The sequence below is a fragment of the Mesocricetus auratus genome, unplaced genomic scaffold, assembly GCF_017639785.1.
Source record: "Mesocricetus auratus isolate SY011 unplaced genomic scaffold, BCM_Maur_2.0 Super-Scaffold_100018, whole genome shotgun sequence".
NCBI lineage: Eukaryota > Metazoa > Chordata > Mammalia > Rodentia > Cricetidae > Mesocricetus > Mesocricetus auratus.
In genome coordinates, this window is record NW_024429199.1 from 19,383,414 (window position 1) to 19,410,082 (window position 26,669).

Sequence of the window (26,669 nt, forward strand, 5' to 3'; positions counted from 1 at the left end):
TTTTTAAACTCGGATTTTGTTTTTCAAAAACTTTCAATGACAAGGTGTTTAACAGAACAAGTACCCTAAGAGTGTGCCTCCTCCTTAGACAAATGTAACAGACAGTCAATTGTGCAGCTAAAGTGTTTGCGTTTTATGGAGTACTATATTCTGACCGAAATGGGAATGATAAGGCTGCCAAAGGGACAAAGACAGTATTCGTGTATGGAATCTGCCAATACCCATACAGTCCTTACAGCAAGCAGGAATAGTGCCTAGTATAATTCATGGACTCCTAGCCCAAGTGACACTCAGAAAGGCTGATTCTTTCCAAGCGAAATGACTTGATTTTAGGAGATAGAACACATTTACACTTAGAAATTACGTGGGTGAAGTCCTTGAAATAGGCATGAAGTTTTCAATCTGCTTCCTTAAGAATCTTAATAGAAAAATATGTAGTTCTTTTTTTTTCTTAAGGTTTGAAATAACAGAGGTGTTGAAATTGTAATTCCACATTCATCCTACCACAGCTCAATCATAGCTGCCTGCTCCTTCTCCACTCAGCATCCGCCCCACCATTGTTCCAGCAACATCTGCCTGGCTATGTGCACTAATTAGGGTAAAGGGGCATTGCGTTCGGCTTGGGCCCCACACTGGTGAGGAGAGTGATCCCGATGGAAAGTCAGCAGTGAAGGAGCTCTTTCTCCTCTTAGCACTGACTGACATACACAAGCACGAGATATAAATTGGACCAATTAGGGTAGATGGTAAATCTCTGGGCGGACAGAGACTGATATAGCAAGAAAAAAAATGGACTTTTCAAATATCAACTTGCCACCCCCAAGGCTGGGACTATGACTCAGTTAGCAGAGTGCTTGTCACATAAATACAAGGACCTAATTCCAATCTCTCCAGAATCTAAGCAAAAAAAAAAAAAAAAAAAAAAAAGTCATTAGTGGTGTTTATTCTGGGATGGAGAAAGGACAAGGGCTGCCTGGGGCCTGCTGGCCGGCTAGTCCTGACAAACTGGGAAGCTCAAGATACAGAAAAACACTTTCTCAAAAACTAAAACGACAACATTGGAGGCATGGCTCCACAGTGAAAAGCACGTGATACTCTTGCAGAGAACCCAAGTTCACTTCCCACGTGACAGTTCACAGCCATGCACAACAAAACAACCTGCATCCTCTTCCGCCTCTGTGAGCATCATGCAGGCATGCAGTGAGCAAGAATGCATGCCGTGAAAAACTAATACACATAAAATCAATGAAAATAAATCTTTTAAAAAAAACTAAAAGAGTAAGGGATGAAGAAAAACACCACTGACCTCTGGCCTCCAGACATGCATATGCATGTACTTGTGTACACATACACATATCATAGGCACACACACACATACACACACACACACACACACACACACACAGAGTTGCCAACTCCATTTCATACCTAATAAATAAGCAAGTATTGAAGAACTCGGTGGGGAGTCAAGAAAGCCATAGCAATCAGTGAATTCTCTGAAAGTGTCCTATTAAATATGCTTCTCATGGACTTTCTAAAAGCCATCGGCATTTTCTTAGTCTATGTTGCTAAGTGAAGAGTTAACGATCTCATAGACCTCCCTAAGTTGCCATGGGCTCTAAAGACACAAACCACACAGATTTTGTTGAGAAATGTTTCCCAGTCAATAATTTCCTCTTTAGGGAAGAGGAAAGAACCCTTTAAAATAGCATGATCATTGTCTCAGCATAAATTAGATTTGAAGGCTAACAGTCTTTCATGGTAGTAGAGCATTCTAGATATAATTGAGTATAGAAACATATTTTGTATCATGCTATGATGAAAGTGTTAATTTCACATAGAGTTTTACAAAATCACTATTTTAATTATTTGTCTATTGTTCCTTTGGGGCCTCTTTATTTCCATGCGGTCCTTCTTGTGCTTGGAAGCTAACAAGCTCCCAAACTCAGATAGGTACTGGTATCATGAGACAAGTTTATTTTTGGAAAGGTAAAATATAAGGTCATAACCAGAGCTTAAGTCACCCTCATCCCAAGAAAAGTAATTTTCTTTTGAGGGACTACATATTGATTTTAAGGTACATGTTAAAGATGGCCAAATGGACTCCAAAAATGACTCTATATTCTTATCTGTAATTCATGTAGGAAGTTGGAACTCTCTAGTAGTGACACAAATATAATTCTCTCTTTTAATATTAAACTGCCTTCCCCCTGTGAGATATATTGAAGCATATCTAACTTAGATATATCATGTACCTGAAATAGCAGGAAGAAAGCCCTGTCCCAGCATGCCATTTCTGTTCTCTATAATTTAGACATTCTTCATGCTGCATTTATGTCCATAAGGGTAATAATCCTTACATTAAAAAAATCACCCATTCCTTAGTGGCTTACCCTTCAAGTCCCCCCTAAAACTTTCTCACTTCCACACCTCACCCTGCCTCCAACTCTTGGTGTTTTTAATCAGGAAATCAAATGTGGTAAACTCTCTTGTCTACCTGCAAAAACACCGACAGACATAATGATGACACGGTTTGGAAGAGCACATTGAAATAAGCCCATAATTCTTGTCCTAAAATACATCACTGTAAACAAAGCCTTAAGATTGTTTTCAAACCCTGACTTTACTCAGATTTCTTCAGTGAGTCCTTGGGTTTTTTTCTTCTTACACACGTGCACTAATGACACAGAGGATAATAAGTGTTTCTAAAAGTTGTTCAGACTGACAGATAGAAAGTGGTCATCAAATAACTCAAAATAACATGAAGGTGAGTGCATGGAAGGGCAAAGCATCATTCCAAAGGATGAGCATCTCCGGAGGGAAGCCTGAAGCTCTGGAGTCACTCCCAGTACAGTGCATCTTAGAGGATATTTCCCTAGGAGAGTAAGAGACAGTCATTTGAAACTTTAAAGTTCTAAAAACAAACAGTGTGCTAGTTTAGTTTCTCCAACAGTAGAAAATCACTGTAGATTAAATAAAAAATAAGTAACAATGTACAGTGGACTTAACTATCCGAGCTGGAGCTGAGGAAATATGTCAGCCTGGCTATAACAACATAGGAGAAGGCTGTACTGTGGCAAATTACTGATCTGTCCTGATTATCTGTAAGCAAGCGACTGTCTGACTGTCTACTCACCTCAATGTCACATGTTTTACAGGGCTCTTAGGATTTAAAAATGTATATAAGGCTGGGGTGATGATTTAATGGCTCAATGGATAGAACACTTGTCCTACAAGCTTTGGTGGTGAAGTTTGGATCTCTGTACCTACTACATAATGCCAGATGCAGCAGGCCTGTAATCCCAGGCCTTCTCTGGCAAGAAGGACAGGGACAGATTCAAATCCCTAGAAACTCAGGGTCCAGCTAGAACGACAAACACAGCAAACCAAGAGACACTGTAGTTCAAACAAGGAACTGACATCTGAGGCAGTCCATGGACTCTCTCACCTTTGTACACAAGCCATTACACAACTGTGAACTGTGAGTACACACTTACACCTGCAGACACAGGTACACACACACACACACACACACACACACAGAGGGGGCAGGGAGAGAAAGGAGAGATTTCCTAAAAAAAAAAAAAAAAAAAAAAAAACCCTGAGGAATCTTCTATTTGTTGATAGCTAACTTTTGTCTCTGAGATGCACATACAAAAGGGTCTGAGTTAGCAAAACCAGTTTCAAACTTTACCTTAAAGTCTTAGCGTGAAGGCCTCTGAGTGTTCCTCCAGGTGACCACCTTGATGGAGCTGGAGTGGTGATAGACTAGGATCTTTAAGTACAGAATTTAAGTTCCCCATCCATGCTGTCATATGTATTTAACTGGAGACATCAAAGTTTGCATTTTCACCACCAGCAGAAGAAAGTACCAAACCCAGTGACTCAAAAGCATGTTCCCATTGAATATGCAAGAAGAGTAAAGTTCACCAAGTAAGTATTGAAAGAATTTAAGTATTAGTTTAACAACCCAGCTAATAAAGCAATCTTAAAATCTCAGAAAACAAAGACTCGGTTTTAAATGCAACAAGTTAATATAAAGGTCCATTTCGTAGCATTGTTCATGTCTCCATCGCTCTCGCATAATTTCATCTGTTTTCTAAATTGTGAGGCCATAAGCTGAATCACACCTCACTAAGCTTTACAAGAGGGAGAACTGGTTTCCTCCTTCCACCTTCCGATTAATGTGAAACGGAGCCTTTATTTTTTTAAACATACAGTATGTGCAACTGAAGGTAAAAACTCCATGCAGTGATTTATCTTAGTAGTAGAAAGACTGAGTTGAAGGTGGAGTCTAATGTAGTCATAATTTGCAACACTGTCAAATGGGTGCCCTAGAGACTCTAAAGTAAAAGGCAATTAATCATTTCAGAGAAACGTGTTCAAAGGAAAACACAGTTACAGTTTCAGTGAAAAACAAATATATTGATACGTCAATCATGTCCCTCACTCTCAGTTCTAGACCAGGACAGACAGTCAAATGGGCAAATAAATTCGTTTCTGGTGGTCAAAGCATAAAAGAGTCCTTGACAATCAAGATCACAGACAAAAATGTGTATAAGATCAAAGAACAATGTCTAGTTCTGTCCACTGTCCACACTCTCTGTGGTTTCTCTGCTTTATTATTGTAACAGGTTCTGTGTAGAAGACTGATCAGTCAGGCAAACAAGGAAGAGAAAGTGCCGACTCTCCTCCTATACTAATTAATAACATTTAAACATATCCCAAATAGATGATATCACTTATAAGTGTGAACATTTACTGAATAATTACAGTCTTCTGATCACATTAAAATTACTCATTACAATATTTAAGAAACAAAAACTTCCATTCAGTTGCTTTAAGAGGGAAAATCTTTCTCAAATTATGAAAAAAAATATTTTCTCTTTTTTGGGGGGGTTCAAGGCAGGGTTTCTCTGCAGCTTTGGGGGCTGTTCTGGAACTAGCTCTTATAGGTCAGACTGGTCTCGAACTCACAGAGATCCACCTGCCTCTGCCTCCTGAGTGCTGGGAGTAAAGGTATGTGCCACCACCGCCCGGCAAAATCTTTATTTACTTGTGTGGTGTGTCTGCATGGTATGAGGTGGGGGAGATATGGGGAGCAGTGGGAGCAGGTGCAACTGAGTAGAAGCCATAAGGAGACACCCAGTGATGTCTTTTGTCACTCCCCACCTTACAGACAGGGTCTCCCACTGATGCTGAAAATCACTGTGTCCACTGGGCTAGCAAGCCAGCAACTTTCTAGAATCTGTCTGTTTCCACCACCAATTCTGGGGTTGCAAGCACATAAAGTCATGCCCAATTTTTTGCTTAGGTACCGGGGTCTTGGGTCCTCCTGTTTTTACAGCAAGTATTTTGTCCCCTGAGCCATCCCCCACAGGCCCTTTACAAAAAAAAAAAATTTAAACCTTGAATTATAGAAACTGCCATTTTTGTCTGAAGAAAATAAAATGGTGTCTTTGGAAACTGAAATTTTTAAGAATGCTATATGTGCGTAGGGACATTATGTGTCAGTAGGGGAAAATAAAATGGAAACTCCAAGAATACCCTCAGCTGACACACATACAAAGTAGAGTGAGGGACTGTCAAGCTATGAGGACAGAACAGGAGGTCCATGCCAGCCAGGAAGTTCCTCACCCCTCAGAGGGTCACATGGAAATTCAGTAAAAATGAGTGACAGTTTGGTGAATGGATAACTGGACAAAAAACAAATCTAAATAGAGAAGAAAACATATATAAGCCCAAAGACGAATAGAGAGTGGAATCCAGGGTGGAAAAAAACTGTCTATCATCTAAGGTCTCTGTACCTTAACCTACAACATTAAAATTATTATTATTCTAGCTTCTCAACAGTATTCTCTGAACACTAGTCTTACTCATTTGTGTTGTACTAACTTAGAAGATACAGACAGAAAATAACTCACCATCGGAAACTCTGTAATTTTTTTTTAACTGAGAGCAGCAGCTCCAGGCCACCCAGATCAAGAAATAAGCAGGGTATCCAGCATCCAGCTATCTCCTTCAAGCCTCTCCCAAGGCAAGCACTAACACACGGACTTCTGATTCATCAATCAGCGTGCCTATTTCTGAAACTTGGGGAGGTAAAATACAATATCTACTTGTGTCTGATTTCCTTTCCTGATGATGCTCATGAAATCCATCAATATCGCTATGTATAGTACGAGTCGATTCTCTCAACACTGTGGTCTGATTTTATCACACGCACACACTCCCACGCTTTGGAACATTGTACTACTGACAAGAATTCAGGCTGTCTTCATCGTGGAACTATTAAGAGTGCCGATGCTATATACAGTCGCACATTCCCCTGAATGAACACATGTACTCAGTTCTTCTGGGCTCATATCCAAGAATGGATTAGCTGGCCATTAGGCTGTACAAAGTGACTATGCAGATTTGTGGCCCACAGTGGCCTGAGAGGCTTTCCCTTGCTCTGTATTCTTGTCGGCTGCACCTGGTGTCACAGGGGTGCCGCAGCTTTGCATTTCACCAATGAACGGTTCTTCCTATTTTCACATGACTTTTGGCCTCAGGACTCATTTATGAAGTGTTTGTGCTTCTGCACGTTATTTTCAAACATCCACTGGTCCTTTTGTCATCATTATAGTCATCTAACAAGCTAAGAACTGCTCTGGAATGTGCCAAGCAGTCACTAAAAGCTGCATATTTCTCACGAGAAGTTAATTCCTTATTTTCCTTATTCTAACCTTATTATTCCAAACTGTTGATTCGCATTTCTTTTTATTAACCCTCTGAAAACCAATTACAACTCAATAATTAACAATGTCCAAGAACCACAGAGGGTTTGATACCATGTTTGTTTCAGACAAACAGACTTCCTCAGACATGGGACCCAGATTCTTGGGATTGGCTGTGTCTTTTGTTTCTGTTTGTTTTCAGTAAATGAAGTAGTAGGCAAGCCTCCCTATCTGTGTGGAAAAGAAATGATGAGTCATGAAAAATTTTTAAATAGATTTATTTTATTTCATGTATATGAGTATTTTACATACATATATGTATGTATGTACCATGTACAAGCCTGGGGCCCATGGAGGTCAGAAGAGGACATCAGATCCTCTGGAACTGGGGTTGTAGACAGTTGCAAACTGCCTGTGGGTACCGGGGATCAAACCCAGTCCTCTAAAAGATCAAGTGCTCTTAACAGCCAACTCCCTAGAACAGGTTGTTAAAATTTCCTAAGTCTAAACATGTCCTCTTTGCCAATATAGACAGATTAGTGCTCAGTCAGCTCCCTAAAAGAATATAAGGAAAAAGGAAGAAAGAAAAAAAAACTTGTAAAAAGAACTATCATTCCAGTGTGACACCCTTTTTTCTATGTCTCACCAAAGATTAAAAGATTTTTTTTTAAGTGCTGAATGAGGTTGAGGCACTTAGAACTTATAAGACAAAATAGAGAGAGTGAGACAGAACCCATGTTGGCCAGACAGCTAAGCCAACTCTGCAAGCTCCAAGCCAACTGGAGAGGTCTCAAAACCAAGGTGGGCAGTTCCCAGGGAACAGCACCCAAGATTGTCCTCTTGTTCCCACATGTATAAACACATATATGCATGTGAACACACATGAACACTCTCATGCATTTAAAATGAAGAAAGAAAAAGGTAACGCCCAACACAAGTACTTCTCTCACTTCTCCTCAGACTAAACATAGTTACATTCTGAAAGGAAAAAAAAAGTGCCGTGACCTTTTCCCTTTGTCTGCATGATTAATTATTTAATGTACTATTAATTGAAGGATATGGCTGAATTTCAAACACTTTCATTTTCAGTGCATATCACCCTTTAGTGTAACCAATGATTAAGTAATTGCGTAAAAGGTGAACCAACAAGGTCATCTGAACATTCTCCTCAGCACTCATTACCCACCATCAATAGCAATTAGCAATGGCGACATTTCCATAAATCAACGTCTTTCTGATTATTCTCTGATGATAAACAGTCAAAATGTGTGCATTACGGCCCACCTTTTTAATATTACATGAAATAGTAAGTCTAAATATACCACTGAGAAAACTCAAGTGAAGACGAACAGTGGTTTCTTTAATCAAAATGAGCTGGAATAATTTATGTACCTTTGAAAGAAGAACACAAACCATCACATGTAATGAAGTGAGTCTGACAAACAGGCTGGGTCAGGCAGAAGAAAACAAGGTTGTCAACTAAAGACTGCCCATCAGTGTATTCCTCCACAAAGAAAATGATGTCTTTGTCTAACATCAAAATTACCATTTGCCAACTCAGCCAGGGAAAGCTACCTAATCCAGGCATGCTTCACAGAATAAAACTCTACAAAATATCTCCAAAGAATATGCTCACTGCCTTTATTTACAACCCTCTTTTAGAGATCTATGGTTTGGGTTTTATTTTATTTGCTTCGACTGTCATTTTCTGTTGATCATCATCAATGCTTTTTCCTTTGCTTTATGAATCATTAACTAGCAATTTTTTAAAACATTCGCCAGAATTGATGCTTGCATTTCCAGTGGTGATGTCTAAAATTCACTGTCAATTATGATAGACATTCTGAATTTGTAGAAAAATCAATTTAAGCTATCTTTATATAATACAATAAAATGCTGAAATGATACTTCAAAAGAAATTACTAGTAGAAAATCAACATGTCAGTTAAATGATTTATAACATGATGCAAGAATGTGATGTTTCATACATACATAATTCTACATATAATTACTTCCTTTTTTCTAAATATAACTTGTTTACTTTGGTAATATGCTTCAAATTTTAAATTTACTTCTGGTTTTTGTAATTAATCAAATCATTGTAAACACACAACTGAGAATTAATTCAAAATCAATATGCAGAGCTGAAGCACTAGTCCCATATTGTATTTAGTGGAAGGTATATATTGATATGCTATCTTGATATGCTTTTCACAAATCACAGAAAAATCATGACCAGTCCTCAGCAATCAGAAATCATTCTACCTCATAAAATCAAAAATCAATATCTAAAACAAGCTCTACGTGAGTAAGAAACAAGTCTCTATCCTATTTCTAGGAAGTCTACTCAGAAAACATCTCCACTTGGTAATTTTGTCTCCAAGGCTCCCTACAGAGCCAGCGGCATACTCACATTCTGTGGGAGGAGGAGACAATTTCTCTCCTGATCATATATTACTAAGTGTTTTCCCATAGGCTAACTGGATCACAGTGAAATATGATGAAGATATTCCAAATAACTGAATTCTGTAACATTTTCCTATGAATTTTGTTTGCTCTGAGCTTATTTTTTTCCAGATTTAGTCATTTTGACTTCTTATTAAGAGGGGGAATAAAACAATGTTTACCAAGTTACAGATTTGTTTTTCCCCAAGGCAAAAAGAAAAATGCAGTCAGAATCCCTGAAGAGGAGGGATTATAGACCATTGCTAAGGAAAAGGTGAAGAATATTTTAAGATTTTTACATGTTACCAAATAGGTCAATAATAATAAATTAGTCTATAGTAACGAATTGTTATTGTTACATATAAAATGAGAAAATGATGTTCATTTGAAAACTATTCCCTGGCCACTAAGTTGGGGTAACGCAACTCACCTTGAGGCATTTCAGGGGGCAGGTAATGGGGTTCCTGCGCGCTGACATGGACCCATTCAAAGTCATCGTATAAATCCTGGTGATAGTCGCAGGCTCCTGGCCCATCATCAAAGGTACAGCCACCTAGGAAGGGAAGCAAAGAACCTGGTTATCTTCTACACTTTCTCCGTGCGAGGGAAGCAGTGAAGAAGCAAGTACTTGGGTGAAATACGTAATTACCATGACACTCGTGATCTTAATAGTCAGTTATACTCCTGTTGCCCACTCGTCCTACCAAAAATTATATTCTACTGTGCTGAGCCCTCAAAAGGGAAGCCAAGGCTTTGGATTATTTTTAAAAGAATACACACACACACACACACACACACACACACGAGCGCACGTGCGTGTATATATACAATAAGGCTTTACTTCAATTTATAAAACTACAATCCAAACACTGCTGACAGTTTTACTGCAAAGGGGGCAGAAAGTATAAAAACTTTCTTTGCAAAGAAAGCTCAAAACAGTGAGGTTCATACTTAGGCCTTAACAATCTCTTGCTTTAAACGATGTCTATAGTTTCTACTACAGCAAATTAAATTAAACACACCAGCCACCAGGGTATAAACAGTGCTTGAGGTCTGGGGTAGGCTTCTCTGTACATTATTTCTGTCATTTCCAAACACAGCTTAGGATTTTAAAGTGAGGGAAACTGAAGCACAGAATGAATACCACTTTCCTTAGTGAACTGATTTTGATGGTGAGAGTAGCCTTTCCTCTTTTGCAGCGGTCATATTCCGGCCTACCTAGCTTTGCTTTCGGCTGTGACTGTATAGCAGGAGGAAAATGATAACCTTTGCCTCTCAGCTCATCTACAAAAGGTACACACAAGTCAACTTATTCAGTTTACTCAAATCGGGAAAATAAGAAGTGGCCTGTATGTCTAATCTTGAGAGAAAATGGATTACCACTAATGAAAATCTAGCGGTGGCTTTAATGAGAAAAACCAATAACCTGACTCCTTTCAAGTGGCTTATTTGCTTAGTTTCCATGGAGATCTGTGTGGGGAAACTTGGGGAATTCTACGGCAGGCAGGAACAGCTAACAGGTGGTAAACTTAAGACCATTAAATTGGTGTCACTCTGCTCATCAAAAGTTTGTCACTTTGGATGTGACTGAAAGACACAGTCTTCACCATCGACAACAAAACTGTAAAAGACAGAGAATTCCACCACCCCCAAAGCCTTTCTCAAACACGTCGCTCATGACTACAATAACCCTTCTCTATAACCCACAGCCTAGCAGCTGGAAAAAACACATTATTGTCTTTTAAATATGTTTAAAGTGACCTTTATTACACAGCCTTTCATGAAAAATGATGTACTTTTCATTAAAATTAATTTCACTTAAAATTAATTTAATTCATTTAAAATCTTCAAAAGAAGGTTGCTAGGAAATGCATCTTCACATCACAGGGGCAAAGTTTCACAAATAGAATTTGCTATCGCAGCCCCAAAAGACTTCCCTGCTTTGCAATGGATGACTCCAGGGACCCCACTATCCTTTACACGGGTCTGGGTGCCCTCTGTACACAAATTTAAACTAGCAGTGGAAATCACATTGACTCATTTGGAAGACAAGTGGCTAGAATTGCTGACCCTCATAGGCATGGTTAATTGTAGACTCAGGTATTCAGATTATCAGTAACAGGGGGAATAGCTATACAAAACAAGTGGGCCGATGTTGCTTATCACCGCTCCATCAGAACTGTGTCAAAAGGATCTTGAAATTGTTAACTGATAGATTTGTCTTTGGCATGGTAAGAAAAATCCTTGAAGATGAATCTTCGATTTCTATTTTGCAATAAGTTCTAATCCTAGGGGTCAGACCTATTTACTACATGGAAAGCATGTTTGTAAACCTGCACTAGCACATTCTCACCTTCTATTTTTTATTGAGAATTTCTGTCTCAAGACTAGTGACCTGAAGACAAAGTATAGAGGACAAGAAATTAAATACAATAACTCTAGGCTGATGAATGAAACAGAAAGAGACATGTGGTAACAAGATGATCAAAATTCTAAAAACAAACAAGCAAATAAATAATGAACCGAGACTGACTGTACTCACTAAACCAGGATTCTCCTTTTCCTAAGCACCTCCAATCCCTTCCCACTTAAATATTTTCTAAAAGTTTCTCTTAAGAAGCCTTGATTGCTGAGCCTTAAATCCCAGCATTCAGGAGGCAGAGGCAGGCAGATCTCTGAGTTTATAGCCAGCCTGATCTACACAATGAGTTCCAGGACAACCGAAGCTACACAGAGAAAGCCTGCCTTGAAAAACAAAAACCAAACAAAGAAAAAGATATCTTGCTTCTTCCTGTCAAAAGAAGAAAAGCAACACATAAAAATGAGATAGTAAATGGGAAAAAAACAGGAAAAATTGTCATAAGCATAAAGGAACTTGGTGATGTCAGTCAGGGGCTGGGAAACATTTTTGAATAATAGCTGTGAAAAGCATGGAAGGGTAAAACAGAAACATAAGTTAATATGGAAGGTTTCAGATACCATAAATGGAAGTTAGACATTATTCTATGGCTGCATTGAAACAAATAAAATGTTTTATCCAGAGGTACATTGAGAAAACCATACAACCAGAAGCTCATGGAGTACGAAAAGGGAATAAGCTAAACTGACATAGCAATATGGTTCCGACTTAGAACAGGTACACATAACACCTCCTATCCTGTCTAAATGGATGGCTGGGGAGGGGGTGGTAAGGAACAGGAGACAAGTGCACTTGCTGGGATCTTGTATATGCTACATCAGTGCTGTACTTCATCACCAACCCTAACATACATCCTGAGCAAAGTTTATCATACCATATTTCTATTGATGATTTCAGGGTCAGCATGGGCTTCTATGATATATGATCCTCCAAACACATTACTGACATACAGTTTTTAAGAGCAAAATGCCCCCAGCCATGTGCTCGTACACACCCTTAATCCCAAAATTTAGGACGTAAAGGACATCTGTGATTTCAAGGCCAATGTGGTCTACACAGTGAGTTCCAGCCAGCCAAGGCTGTATAGTGAGACCCTGTCTCAAAATAAAATAGAGATGCTGAAATAAGGCTATCTAGAGTTCTCTGAAAGTGACTCCTACAGTAAAGAGTCTTTGGACTCATTAAAGTTCTGGGCTTATGGAGACTTACAGAATTAGAGATCTAAAGCCAAAATCACCGTGAGGTTCCTTAATAGTCATTTATTAGCAACCTCTTCATATAGGACTTACCATGCTACCCACCATTAGGCAGAACATATTCCTTGGGAATTTAGTCAGATAACTAAGTTATTAGCCTAGCACTAGGTTGCATGAACATACTAATCAAAGAAATCATCAATATCTATGACCTGTTCCAGAGAGTTCTAGCTTTGTAGTGAGCTGTGGGCATGCATCAATTCATGACTGCGAATGCTCTATGACAATACAAAGCTCGTGCAACCACTTCTACACTGGGGCATGACATTCAGGGCAACCTGAGTTCATGTTAACAAGCCACAGTCATTGTACGTATCTCCAAAGAAATTCATTCCTTTTGGAGGAAGAGCCATAGTATGGGTCCACAGCTCTAATTCATCAACAAAAATGAAGGTAATAAATCTTAAGTTTCACCCAGCTACAGGAGAAACAGTAGGTGGCAAGCAAGTCTGAATTGGTGCCGACAATATTCTGGTCTGCAGAGAAATATGAGGGAGGTGGCACTGTCAGTTTTCAGTTACTCTATCAGCTCCTAGTTATAAGACAACATATGGGTAGCAGCAAATCACATCTGAGCAGTGGAGACCAAGGTGCTTGACCCCTGGAGGAGAATTACTTCTGAAGAGCATCTCAGATTGCTGATTCCTCTCTGCTGATCACTCAGTTAAGGGTTAGCTCTCACATCACAAGTGTCTGTCCACCTTGCTATAAGCCATGTCAGGGGATCTGTACCCAGGTCAGCTGAATATAGTATCAGACTGATTTTTTTTTCATTCCTAAACTTCAACTGTTCATTCAAAGCATTAGGCGCTAAGTTAACATTCAGTAACAAAACCCAACCATTCATCTTTTACACACACACACACACACACACACACACACACACACGCACGCACGCACACACACACACAAATTAATTGATTGATTAAATTAGCACATCTGTCCTCAGTACATCAATATCTAAATTTTAGATTCTTCTTCAGTTTAATATGTTTGTATAATGAATTTCAATTATCTTGACCTCCATTCCTCCTACCCAACCTCCTTTCCTCTCTCTCTCTCTGGCATCTTCCTTCTCAACAAGTCTTCATAGTCCCCCTTCCATTTCCCTGTCTTCATTTTGCATACAGCCCATTAAAACTTAATTACAGTCACTTGCCCGAAAGTCAGTGGGAAGTTTTTCAGTAGAGCAAGGACAGTGTCTGTGACTACACCACTGAAACGACACCCTGTCTCCAACAAGCAATGATTGCTGATGGTCCCTCTGGCAGGCATGGAGCCTCATGGGCTCCCCGGGAAGAACTCTTGAGCATTTGTTAAATAACAGGGCATGTGCATGATGGAACCCTTTCTGGGAAATAAGACAATAAATTGAGTTACACTAAACAAGTTCTGAGGCCAGTATGGTTTGAAATGTGAGAGTGCTTGCTGCCAAGCCTGATGAGCTAACTTTAAAAGTCAACTCCCCCAAATTTGTGTACAAACATATATACATGTACACATGTACACACACTAAATACATAAATAAATTGTGAAAAAATAACTTTTTCAAAACTCAAATCTTATGTAAAGTCAAACTTCTTTTGTATTTTTGTTGCTGTTGCTGTCTTCTTATTTGGTTTTTGCTTTGTTGCTGCGGTTGGTTGGTTGGTTGGTTGGTTGGTTGGTTGGTTGGTTGGTTTTGCTGGTATTTTGAAACAGGGTCTCATATAGCACAGACCGGCCTTAAACTCACTAAGGAGGTGAGAAAGACCTTGAACGCTGAATCCTTTTGCCTCCACTTCCCCAGCTCAGGGATTACAGACCTGAATCAACACACCCAGTGATCTTGGCCCGGAGGACACAACAACAGTGCATGCTAAGCAAATACCCAACTAAACTATGTCCTCAGTCATGAAGCCTAGCTTTTTAATAATATTCAGGATCTGGTGAAGTTAAACAAGTCTCAGCTAGGAAATAAATAAATAAATAAATAAATAAATAAATAAATAGTCGCTAAGGCCTGGACAACTCCTTCTGCAGAATCTGTGAAAGACCGGCTTTGAAAAGACATTGTAATAATCACCAGGCAGTGGTGGTGCACACCTTTAATCCCAGCACTGAGGAGGCTGAGGCGGGTGGATCTCTGTGAGTTCGAGGCCATCCTGGTCTACAGAGTGAGTTCCAGGACAGGTTCCAAAGTTACACAGAGAAATTCTGTCTCTAAGAAAAGAAAAGAAAAGAAAAGAAAAGAAAAGAAAAGAAAAGAAAAGAAAAGAAAAGAAAAGAAAAGGAAAGAAAAGGAAAGGAAAGAAAAGGAAAGAAAAAGACACTGTAGCAGAATCTTCCACATTCTGCCTTCCAGGACATTGACCCATTTGTCATTTCCTTACTTACTGAGTAAAAATGCAGGAAACAAACAGAATTATCTCTCATGGTTTTTACTGCTTCCACAGAACAAGCTCCGTTTTGCTATGGACATGGAAACCTTTCCTGTTAGCTTAAAGCATGCTGGAAAACTATACTCCTTTAAAAGAGCATACGGAAAATCATGAAATATGTTGGAAAATAGAGTATCTTTAGTACAACTGTATGGTGACTCTTGGGAAGGTGAAAAAAAATTAACCATTACCAGTTGTGAACTGAGAAATAACATACATTTACTTAGTTGGTAACCTATTTCAAATAGCATTTCTTCATTCTGGGACAAGAGAAAAACTAATACAGGATAGAAATTCAGTAGTAAATTAAACAAGCTTTGACTAGTTCCTTTTATTGTGATAATTAGAAATCGAAATGTAAGGGTCTAGAGTAATGGCTCAGAGCACACACTGTTAGAGCAAAGAATCCACCTAGGCCAGGGGATGCCCAAGTGCCTACAACTCCTACTCCACTGGGATCCAATGTCTCAGGTTTCCACAGGCAGATGCTATGCTAATGTGAATACACACACACACACACACACACACACACACACACACACAATTAAAATAACAAAAAATTAATCTTACGAAAATACAACATAAAATCAATGATTTGAAAAACAAAATGCCCAAAGAAGCCAATATACCCCACCAAAATAACTCTGAAGGTTAAAAAGGACATGTCACTCTTGACTGATTTTTCAGTTGATCAGAGAGGATCTTTATTCCCAGAAATACATCTCATTGGGAAAATATAGAGAAATGGCTTTCAAATAATGTTCCCCCGAAAGATGCTGAGATGTCTTCAAAGATTTTTGTTTCCCATTAGCTCCGCAACTTCTGGGAATATGAAGGGTACAAAATGAGAATTGACAAAGATGATCAATGCCCAGGTAGTGTGTGTCTGTGTCAGCCCTAACAGCAGCAAAAGTTTTTCTTCATTCCTGAATGAAAATTAAAATACACACACAGACTCACACACAAAAAAATATTCAAGCACATACAAATAACTAATGCCTTTAGGAGAAGATGGATGACTCATAATATATCATTCTAATTTAGTGCCCCTGAGGACCTAAGTGGGGGGAAAAAACTCAGAAAATTTATGAATGAGAGTTTTTGGGAAGATAATGAATCCAAACTTAGAAGAAAACCTTTTGTGCTGCTTGCAATTAACTAGTATGTAAAAATATTATCTGAGCCTACCTCCTTGCAAAGGAAAGGAAAGCCCTAACATATTTCACTTATGGATAGGGAGGAGTGACTCTTATTGATGAGGAAAGAACTCATTGCAAACACACCCATTGATTATCAAATTGTTTCTCCACCTCTAACTGAAGATACATGTTTAATATGTATAATCCAGTATTACGTAGCTGGTAAGACTCCCTATTTAAATTGTCTAAGCTCCAAAGCAAGTTCTATACTTTGACTACATAACCACCCTCCAATAAAACTGAGAATGCAGCAAGCAGCTCAATTACACACCCCTCCTTCTCCTCAAAGAAGTAATATTCAAATACCATGCACCTCAATTCATGAGACTTAAGCAATTTTAAGGACCTGGCATACACTTAGAAGATAGCAGAGAAGATGCATCTAGACACAGCATGGAGTGTGGCTAAGTACATGCATAGCTTTGTTATTTTAATTTTCTGAATTTCAATTCCCTCCCCAGTAATGTCAGCACAATAATAACTACCATGAAGTGGTGTGAGGATTAGTCAAAATCCTCACAAATAAAGTTACTTACACTTAATAACTTTCTATAAAATATACCCTTTCTATATCCCTGGGCCATTTTTCAGTTTGAACATGGGCAATACAGTCTTGACCCTACACAGATAATTAACAGCTAGATCTTAAATGAAAAGCGACATCTTTCAACTTAATTAGCCAGGAGACTACAGAGTGGTTTCTATACAACCAGCTTTTCCCGCAACAATTACCATGTATGTTTTCAAACAGGAAATCCACCCTTAAATCAGGAGTGATCAAAAACTATCTATGCGCCGGCGGTGGTGGCACATGCCTTTAATCCTAGCACTCGGGAGGCAGAGGCAGGCGGATCGCTGTGAGTTCGAGGCTGGGCTGGACCGACAGCCTCGACAACAATACAGAGAAACCCTGTCTCATAAAAACCAAAAAAAAAAAAAAACTATCTATGCAAAGCCAGTCAGGAAACACTTCAGGTTTCATTTAATTTCTGTTCCAACTACACAATTTGTGCTAATTGTCGCAAGAAACCAGTTCAACAGAGGGGGAAAAATAGGCAAATAACATGACTACACTGGATTAACACATCTCCCAAAGCAGGTGGAAGGCTGGATGTGGCCCATGGCTTAGATCACTCTCATCTGAAATAGTCTTAAAACTACTGCTAGAACTTAACCTGGTTAAAAGCTTATTTTTACATAAATCAAGATGGGTAGCGGCAGGCAGCGGCAGGAAACTGATCTAGAGATGGAATCTGAAACCAATCCATCTGTCCTAAGTCAAATATTGAGGATGCTGAAAGAGGAGAGAAATATGACACCTGCTGCCCAAAAAGTTTAAGGTCCATAGAACTGCAGAAGGAATTGTACGGCACCACCTTGCATGTTCATGAGGATAGGCACAAAACTGAGAGATGGCCAGCCCTGGTGGCCTACATGTGACGTCTTGTAACCTCAAGATGAAGCTTTATAAATCACCGTATAGATGAAAAGAGTCTTACTAAAAGGTGGTAGTACAAGTCTCTAATCTCAGCATTCTGAAGATAGAAGTCAGAGGATTCAGAGGTCAATACCAGCTGTGCCCTATGCAGTGGTGGTACACGCCTTTAATCCAGCACTCGGAGGCAGAGGCAGGGGATCTCTGTGAGTTCGAGACCAGCCTGGTCTACAAGAGCTAGTTCCAGGACAGCCTCCAAAGCCAGAGAAACCCTGTCTCCGGGGGGGGGTAGCTATGCAGTGAGTTTGTGGTCAGCCTCTACTATATAAGATTCTTCCCCCAAAATAATGGAGGGGGGAGATACATTAATAAAAAGTACCTCAAGATAGAAAAAAATAATATTCATTCATGGTAGCAGACCAGGAAGTACCAAAGAGGAACAGGAACAGCTAAAATCACAGGCCTGGTATCTGGCTTCGGTTCCCAGTGCCCACATGGTGTGTCTCAAAGCTTTCTGTCTGGATCCCCAGTCTAGCCGTCTGGCTTCCTTGAGCACCAGGCAGGCACATGATATTATATACACATACACACACACACACACACACACACACACACACACACACACACACACACACACAGCCAAAGAGCCATATACATAAAATAAAATGAATAACTCTTTAAGGTAAACTAAGAGAGAAAGAAACAAACAGACAAATAAAGGAAAGGAGGGAGGGAGGAGAAAACACCAAGAATAGACTGAATCTAGGCACTACAAGCTGATCATGACAGAGTGCCCAATCCAACTCCATCCATGACACTGGCCAGGTTCCTGATCCTCTAAAGAAAAACCTGAACTCACACATGCTGAAGTCGCTCGCTCCTCTTTGATGCCACAAAGAGCAAAGCGTCCTTACTGGGTAAGGTGGTTAATACTGTCAAGTTGCAAGACACAGAACCACATGGAAGACAAAAGGCTGGGAAAGTCAGTGAAGGAGTTTCTGCTTAGCTGAGTTGGGAAGACCCACCCTGACAGTGGGCCACAGCACTGTGAGATGGGGTCAGAGCCTGAATAAAAAGAACTCGAACTTCGCATCAGCATCCGCCTCTGTTTCCTGCCTACAGACAGAATTCGATCAGCTTCCCTTGTCCCCACTGCAACATCCCCGCTTCCAGGATGGGACGTCACCACCACCCCCAACCCCCCCGCCACGAAGCTAAGAAACCCTTCTCTCCTTAAGTTGCCTCTTGTCTGGTATTGTGGTCACAGCAACAGGAAAAGTTACTAACACGCTGCATAGCTATAAAAGTCTGTCTGGTTAGTCATTTCAACAGATAATCATATTTAAATAGGGTGAGTTAAGGTAAAACTCATGCAAGATAACACGGCCCAGTTAGTTTGCAAGCTTCATGATTCACCTCTCCCATAAGGTACATAAACAAGCTATGTTGGGTTTTTAATTTGGTTTTATTTTTTTATGTTTTTATTACAGTGTAATTAGGTGGCTTCCACTTCCCTTTCCTCTCTCCAGCCCCTCCCATATCCTCTCCCACCACCCCCTGCTATGCCTCCCACTCTCAAACTGCTAGCCTCTTTTACTTTATTGTTCTCATATATATATATATATACATATAAGCACAAATACATAAATGCAACCTGCAGAGTTCATTTTGTTTTATGTGCGTATATAGCTTCAGGGCTGACCATTGGTATTAGATACCCCAATCAGGGGGTTGATTCCCAGGAGAGGTTAATTCTCCCTCTCTCAGCAGTCACTAGCTGTGGAATCTCACAGACTTGAGATCTTATAAACACTAAAATAAAACTTTTTTTAATAACAGTAATTTTGTTCTGACAATATTTCCTTCTACGGCCACACTAACTGTGATAAGAAATGGGGTTTTTTTCGCAAAAAAAAAAAATGTGAGTGGATATATACATCCAAATTTCTTTTCCTATCTTTTAGCTTTTAACTATGCCAGCAAAAATCCCATCCTTTGCACTTAGCACTAGATACTCAATCTTAAGGAAACCACTGAACAAAGTAATTGAGAATAAATGTAGTGAAAAATAAAATTCCCAACTGAAGCCATGTTTACATTATGGTAAAGCTGGAAGCCACCCAAGCTCAAACGTGAGCCCTTCTGTGTTTTGTTTTCTCCCAGTGAATCACTGGTCAACTTCACACACAGGACATGTTCTGGGTTATGTCTGCAGTTGCTCCTGACCCCACTCAAGCATGGGTGATGGGTCATTTGTCATGATGAGGGGAGCACTGTGAGAGGTTGAAGAAAACAAAATTCCATGGCCCAGGCTTCTAGAAGTGAGGTAAAGGCCTGTGTAGAATTTCAAATTTTAGACTAGACTGAAGAGGCTGTCTAAAATATGCTCAATCACATTTTAAGATTAGCGGTTCACTTAAGATTTTAAAAAACACAAAATAATAAGACTTGAAACTACTTTAGGCAATTAATATGCATCTCAAAAGAAAGTGAAGCATTGTTTTTCTATATTTTTTATGAAACTGGAGCCCTTTTACTATCAAAGTATCTAAAATTTGATTTATATACTGGATATACAATACAATATTTGAGTTTTCCACAGTTCTTTAAACAGGTTCTTTTGTGGCTTTTTGTGTCTGTGTGTATGTATGTGAGTGATACACGTGTGCTTGTGTGTAAACGGATGATAGATAGACAGACGGACAGACGGGCAGACAGACAGATCTCCAAACACGTATGTGTATATAAACAAACACACACACACACAGTCTATGCAGGCTTCTGAGGGAAGATGCTCACACCCCAGCATATGTGGAGGCCACAGGAGGATGTCATCACTCCTGCTCTATCATCCCTGGCTTTATTTCTTTGAGACAGTGTCTCTCCTGAACCTGGACTAGACTGACCACTAGCAAGCTGCAGTGAACTTGTCCTGCCACACAACACTGAAGTTACAGCAGCACGCAGGACCACATGCAGCTTTTTCTATGGGTGCTAGAGATCTGAACTCAGGTCCTCAGGATGGAGCAGTAAGCATTCTTACTAAAGAAGTCATCTCCCCAGTCCCTTAAAACGTATCTTAATAGTAAAGAGTTATGGTTTTCTGTGCCACTTTCTGAACTTATAACAAGAAAATTGCATATCATTATCATCTCAGCCAATGCATTAGCTGATGCTATTAGATCCATTAGTTCACCATGGACGCATCACTAACGCCAGTCTTTCTGTCAGGCCCAGAGCAAACAAGCGACTCACATAGGCAGCATGGCTCACAAAAACTTCCTCCTTGGTCCTCTTTCAGAAAAGTGGATGTGGTGAATATGTGGTGGGACTGACACGTAGAATAAAATGACATTTAAGTGTCATTGGAAGTGAGAGTCCATTTCAACTTAATGGAGACAGTCAAGCAGGAGAGTCGTAAGCAAGATTCTGGTCAGCACAGCTCTTCCTTTGTCTGGTTTCCATACCCCTGAAAGGGTAATTGGGCTTGGCTTCCCCACCTCTACATTTACCAAGGACTTAGGAAGTCTATATTCATTATTTGAAAACTCTCCATGTACCCTGTAACCTCAGAAGCTAAATGCACTGCAGATGTCGTGAAGTTAGGATTTGGGTTAGGAAAACATCGGCTGACACTGCAATGATTGCTCTAAGTATATGTGAAACTCTAAATGTAAAACAACTAATAATGTGGAAAAGGAGGAATGAAGGCCTGAGTTTAGAGCTATATCCCTCCTTCTGAGGCTTTTATGAGTGATGATAAACTTCATGAAAATCAGAGGAGCATCACCACCGATTCCCCAGTAGAACTCCTAAAACATGAAAACAAATAAGCAAACACTTGAACCTGCCCTGACATAAGGACATGTAATTATGTTTTTAAAATGGCCTTAAATTATGTCGCAACAAACTTAAGAAAAATCTGATATTTACTATACATAAGTAAAAACTATAATATATTTCATATGATGGGGCGGGGGGGGGAACTGTTGGTGCAGAAAAGATACCTGTAAAGTGAAGAATGACTAATAGAAAGAAGTTAACTATCACATGCTATAGTTTCTAGCAGATCCTCCAAGAACAGGAGCAAGAGAATTTGCACGGACTTGAAATATCGTCTCAGCAAGTTTGATGACTGGCTGATACAATATAATCTATTTAATCAGTTTCTCGCCAACAACTGCTCCAAAGCATTATAACCAGCTCTAAAATTTATCAAATTAAGAGGTTTGCTGACAACAAGCAAGCGTCTTTCTGCAGAATGGGATATAGAAATAGGGTTCTTGCTGTTGTTTTTTAATTTCCAGCGTAAGGGGAGAAGCAGGAAATAAGATTTGAATAATAGATGAAAGGCAGAGACGGAGTGGAGGTGGCATTTGAAGTCTGCCATCCCTGTGCTGCATGATGGCTTTCATGTCTCTCTTCTCACCCCAAGCCAGAGCTCATTCCAGAATTTCAAATAACAAAAACAAATAAGACAATATATATTATTTCAGTGTGCTATTTTTCAAGGACATCCTAGCTTGCAACTATGTTTTTAAAACGACCTTAATTTATGTCTCAACAAATTAAAAACAAAACAAAACCTCTAATCTTACTACCCATCTGAGGAAAACCTATGGCAAAAATAAGGAGTATGTACATGTCACTTGTAAAAGGACTGACCAGAGAGTGAGGTAAAAATACAAGGTAATACTTTGTGTTTTAGATCCCTCTAATCCAACAGGTTCACCCCCATAAATATACACTAAATAAATAGTGTCATGTATTCTGTCCTAAATTCTACCAATAAAGGTTAGGGTTACCAAACTCCTAAATCAAAAATACACATTTCAATGGCACCCAAAGACAACAGGACTACCTTCAAACTTGAGGGGCAATGACAGCAAACCTGATTGTGAAGATGTCCTCAAACTCTAGACTCATTACAAAGTGAGGCATTATAAATATATAAGTCATGGGAGCGGGGGAGATAAACACTCAGCATTAGCAATTGATGAAGACAATACAGATGTTTGAAACCACACAAGAAGCAGTGAATACATGACCTGCTGATGAGAGAATTAAAAAAAGCCAAGAGTTATAGGAAGAGATCTTCAATCATGCAGAAACAAAGAGAAGAAAGTATCACAGGAACCCATAACACAAAGGTATCCCTCTTGACCTGTCAATCTTGTCGGGTAGCTATTTAGCATAATGAAAAACAAACACAAAAAATGCTAATGAGAGGTAATATTTTATGTTTATGACAAACTGCTCAGAATGAGAACAATAATACTGTTATGTCAACCAAAATCAAAAGTATCTAAATAAGAATGGTTTTAAATATAGCTTCCGGGTATTCTGATATCTAATAGCACAATAGCACAAGACATCTATTCTGTGGTTCTTGTTAGTCACTGATGGTCTTATCTAAAGGTAGAACCACAATGGAGACAGGATGAGGGTAAAATGGAGTTAGGCGTATTGACAGCATTTCTGCTGCTGCTTCATTTGCACACATACACATCTGTCTACATGAAACGTCCGGGTCATGACTGTGGCTATCCAGATCACTTCCTCATAGTATTCACTAATAACCTGATGATGGTAGACTATATGCTCCCAGAAACAGAATTCCAATTAACATTCAACTGGAGAATTCACATGTTCTACATATTGGGGGTTTCAGAAAATACCAATGAATGTCAAATGCCACCCTAACACTTCCACTTATGCCCCTCTCAACACTCTGATTACTTTATTCTATAGTTTGGGTATTATCCTGGGTTGTTTTGTCCCATCTAGATGATACACAAAAGAATAAAAGCATGAAAATCATAACAAGCAAGAAATTAGCTGACATTCCAAGGAAATGTGTTCAAGCTTAGCTGAATGTATGTAAAATTAATCAGGAAGAAGGTCTGCTGAACTAAAGAAAATTAGAGATCCAGAGGCAAAAGGACAGAAGCGACTCCGTGTGTGGAGGAGAAATAATGCAGCTAGAGATGAAGAGCTTGCAGGGTCCGGAAAGGGTGGAGACCCCTGAGACAGGTCCTATATAGAAGACATAGAGGAGTTCTGAGTCATTCACTCTACTTACCAGAGTAATAATGGTCTGCTCGTGATAACCACAAACTGTATGAAGTTGTGCAACTTAAAGGACTCCCTGCAGGTGCAGAGAAGGCAGGTAGTCCTCACTGCAATTCCTTTTTGTTTATTTTCTGTTTCACTGCACAAGGTCTCTCTCTCTGTCTCTCTGTCTCTCTGTCTCTCTCTGTCTCTCTCTGTCTCTCTCTGTCTCTCTCTCTCTCTCTCTCACACACACACACACCTGTCTTGGAACTCACTATGTAGATCAGGCAGGCCTCAAATTCAAAAAGGTTTACCATGAAACCATGGTAGACCACCACATCTAGAAGGAAATACATCAGGTTAGTAACCCACTTACTGCTGTAGTCAAATCCACAAGAAACTGTACTCTAACGATAGGAATCGACCACTGATGATAGCTTGCCAATCACCTCCCTCTTCCATAACCAAAAGAGATTGGATATACTGGCTGTAATAAGGTTATTCTTCTAACAAACACTGAAAGTCTTTAAAAGTTGAGGATTTGTCAACTAGGCAGCTGTGACAAAAATGTAGCCCTATGCTAGAGGCTCTGAGAAAGACCCCTGAATCTGACTCAGCTCTACTCATTATACCTCCAAGAGTGAGGTGAGAATTGTGTGAATCAATGTGAATAAAACTTTATAGTCCTATATAAGAGAGGTGCAGAAGTCACGGGGGAAGGGAATTCAGGCTGGGTGACTGGGGGTAGGCAAGCTGACTTCCTGTCCAATCACTCACCTTCAATGGCAAAACCAGCCAGAGGTTGAGAATCACAATCACAACACAGCCTCCAAAGAATGGCAGATAAGAGCTACATGGTAAAGACCCACAAGGACTTGGGGTATTCGCAATGGCAGCACACTTTGTTCAAGTTTCAATGTGACCTACAAGAATCAGATCTCAGTGAGTCGTGTTTTATGATTTAGTCATATAAAGGACTCAAATGTCATCATTTGCGGAAACATGGATGTAATGGGCAGATGGTACACAAAATGAAATGAACCAGGAGGATAAAAACAAATACTGCATGTTCTCATTCACATGCAGAAGCTAAAGCAGAACATAGAGAAATTATCACTTTTGGCCAGAAGAGAGGAGATGGAAGGAAGTCAGATAACAGGAATCCAGACTCGGAGAGAAGTGAGCAGCAGTGTGCTCTGCCAGAGTTCACTGCAATTTACTATATATTTTGTTTTCCAAAGAAAACAATATCAAGAGAGTTACAAGATTCCCAACAAGCCTGCGCGCACGCACACGCTAAGGAAGAGAATACGCTGGTTGCCCTAATTTGATTATTATCGTTTATATTCAAATTATCACACTGTACTCCATAAAAATGCAATCTCTTTGCTTTTGCTGGAACAAAAACAGACTTTTACTTAGATGATATATTACTGGTTTACTGAAGGTGTAGTTACTTCATTTTCTGAAAATAAAATTCCTCTAATATTAGTAAGGAAAAGCACACTTGTGGAGAGGTGGGATTGGAAAAAGAAAGGTGAGCAAAACTGAGGAAATATCAAAGACACACACACACACACACACACACGCAAATCACATATACATGACGTCACAACAAACACCCATTACTTTGTACAAGAACCAAAAAAAGAAAAAAATTGTAAAACACAAACAATGCATAATTATCCTTCTTCGAGACAGGAGATTTTAAAACTTTGATTCCCAGATTGAGAACACTTTAATCAGATCTATGATCAACATCACTCTCTGCAAATACAAGCAACCGCGAATTACAATATGTGCTGCTTGCAATGTCGCTTTATAATTACAATCTTTAAATGCATTAGAATTCACAAACAAAGAGCATGTAGGCTCTGTGGCTCTCAAAGGAGATTAATGAAAATATTTGGTCAGAATACAAATGAAGTGTAAAGCCAATAGCTATTTTTAAAAGACCCAAAATATTTCACACATACAGGAAGCCCTCAATGAACAACAGGAGTCTTCTCATTTAAAAGCACACATATAGTCCCACCAGGCAGAGAGATTAAGTGCTAATATTTTGTCTTGAATTTCCTTTGAGCCTTCCCCATATCATATATCCTTGCTGTTTAAGGCTGATATTCAGGAAATCCACCGCTTCTTTAGAAATACGCATTTGCCAACCATTTCGTTAATGACCTAAATAAATCCAGTAATTTTGCAGTCGATGCCATTGGAACTCCTAAGTACAAACTCATAATCACTAAATAACACTATTTTCTCCTTTCTGTGCATAATTACTGCAATCCATAAGAATTTCTAAGCAGTATGAGCAATGGCAGAACATGACATGTGCTATTTATTAGTACACTTCCTATTAACCGCAGTTCCTTGATTGCAAATTAGCCCCTTCATTCTTCTCGGTGCTCATTTTCCACTGTGGTCTTCTCTGTTTATTTACTCTACTGCAAAGAAAGTGGCAGCCATTTCAGGATATCCACCTGCCTCTTTTAGAGGGCATCCTTGGGACACCCTGAGGGCAGCGGTGGAGGGGCACACGGTTCCATAAAAGATCATTTCTGCGGTACAGGTGCAAACAGCACCGCGAGCAACAGCAGCCGCAGGGTGATACGCAGCCAATGCCTACAAAGTGGCTGTTGCATGTTGGACTCTGTTCTAAACATTTACGGGAAGAAACAGAATTAATTTTTCACACTAAAAGGCTGGCTTCAGGTTGGGG

General features: G+C 39.5%; 1 protein-coding gene across 1 annotated transcript in view; it reads right to left on the reverse strand.

Annotated features, from left to right (window-relative positions):
- Nucleotides 1-26,669, reverse strand: part of Ptprk (protein tyrosine phosphatase receptor type K) — a 517,652-nt gene that overhangs the window by 382,613 nt on the left and 108,370 nt on the right. The window contains 1 exon segment of the mRNA XM_021224035.2: nucleotides 9,595-9,717. Coding sequence (XP_021079694.1) covers nucleotides 9,595-9,717 — 123 coding nt within the window.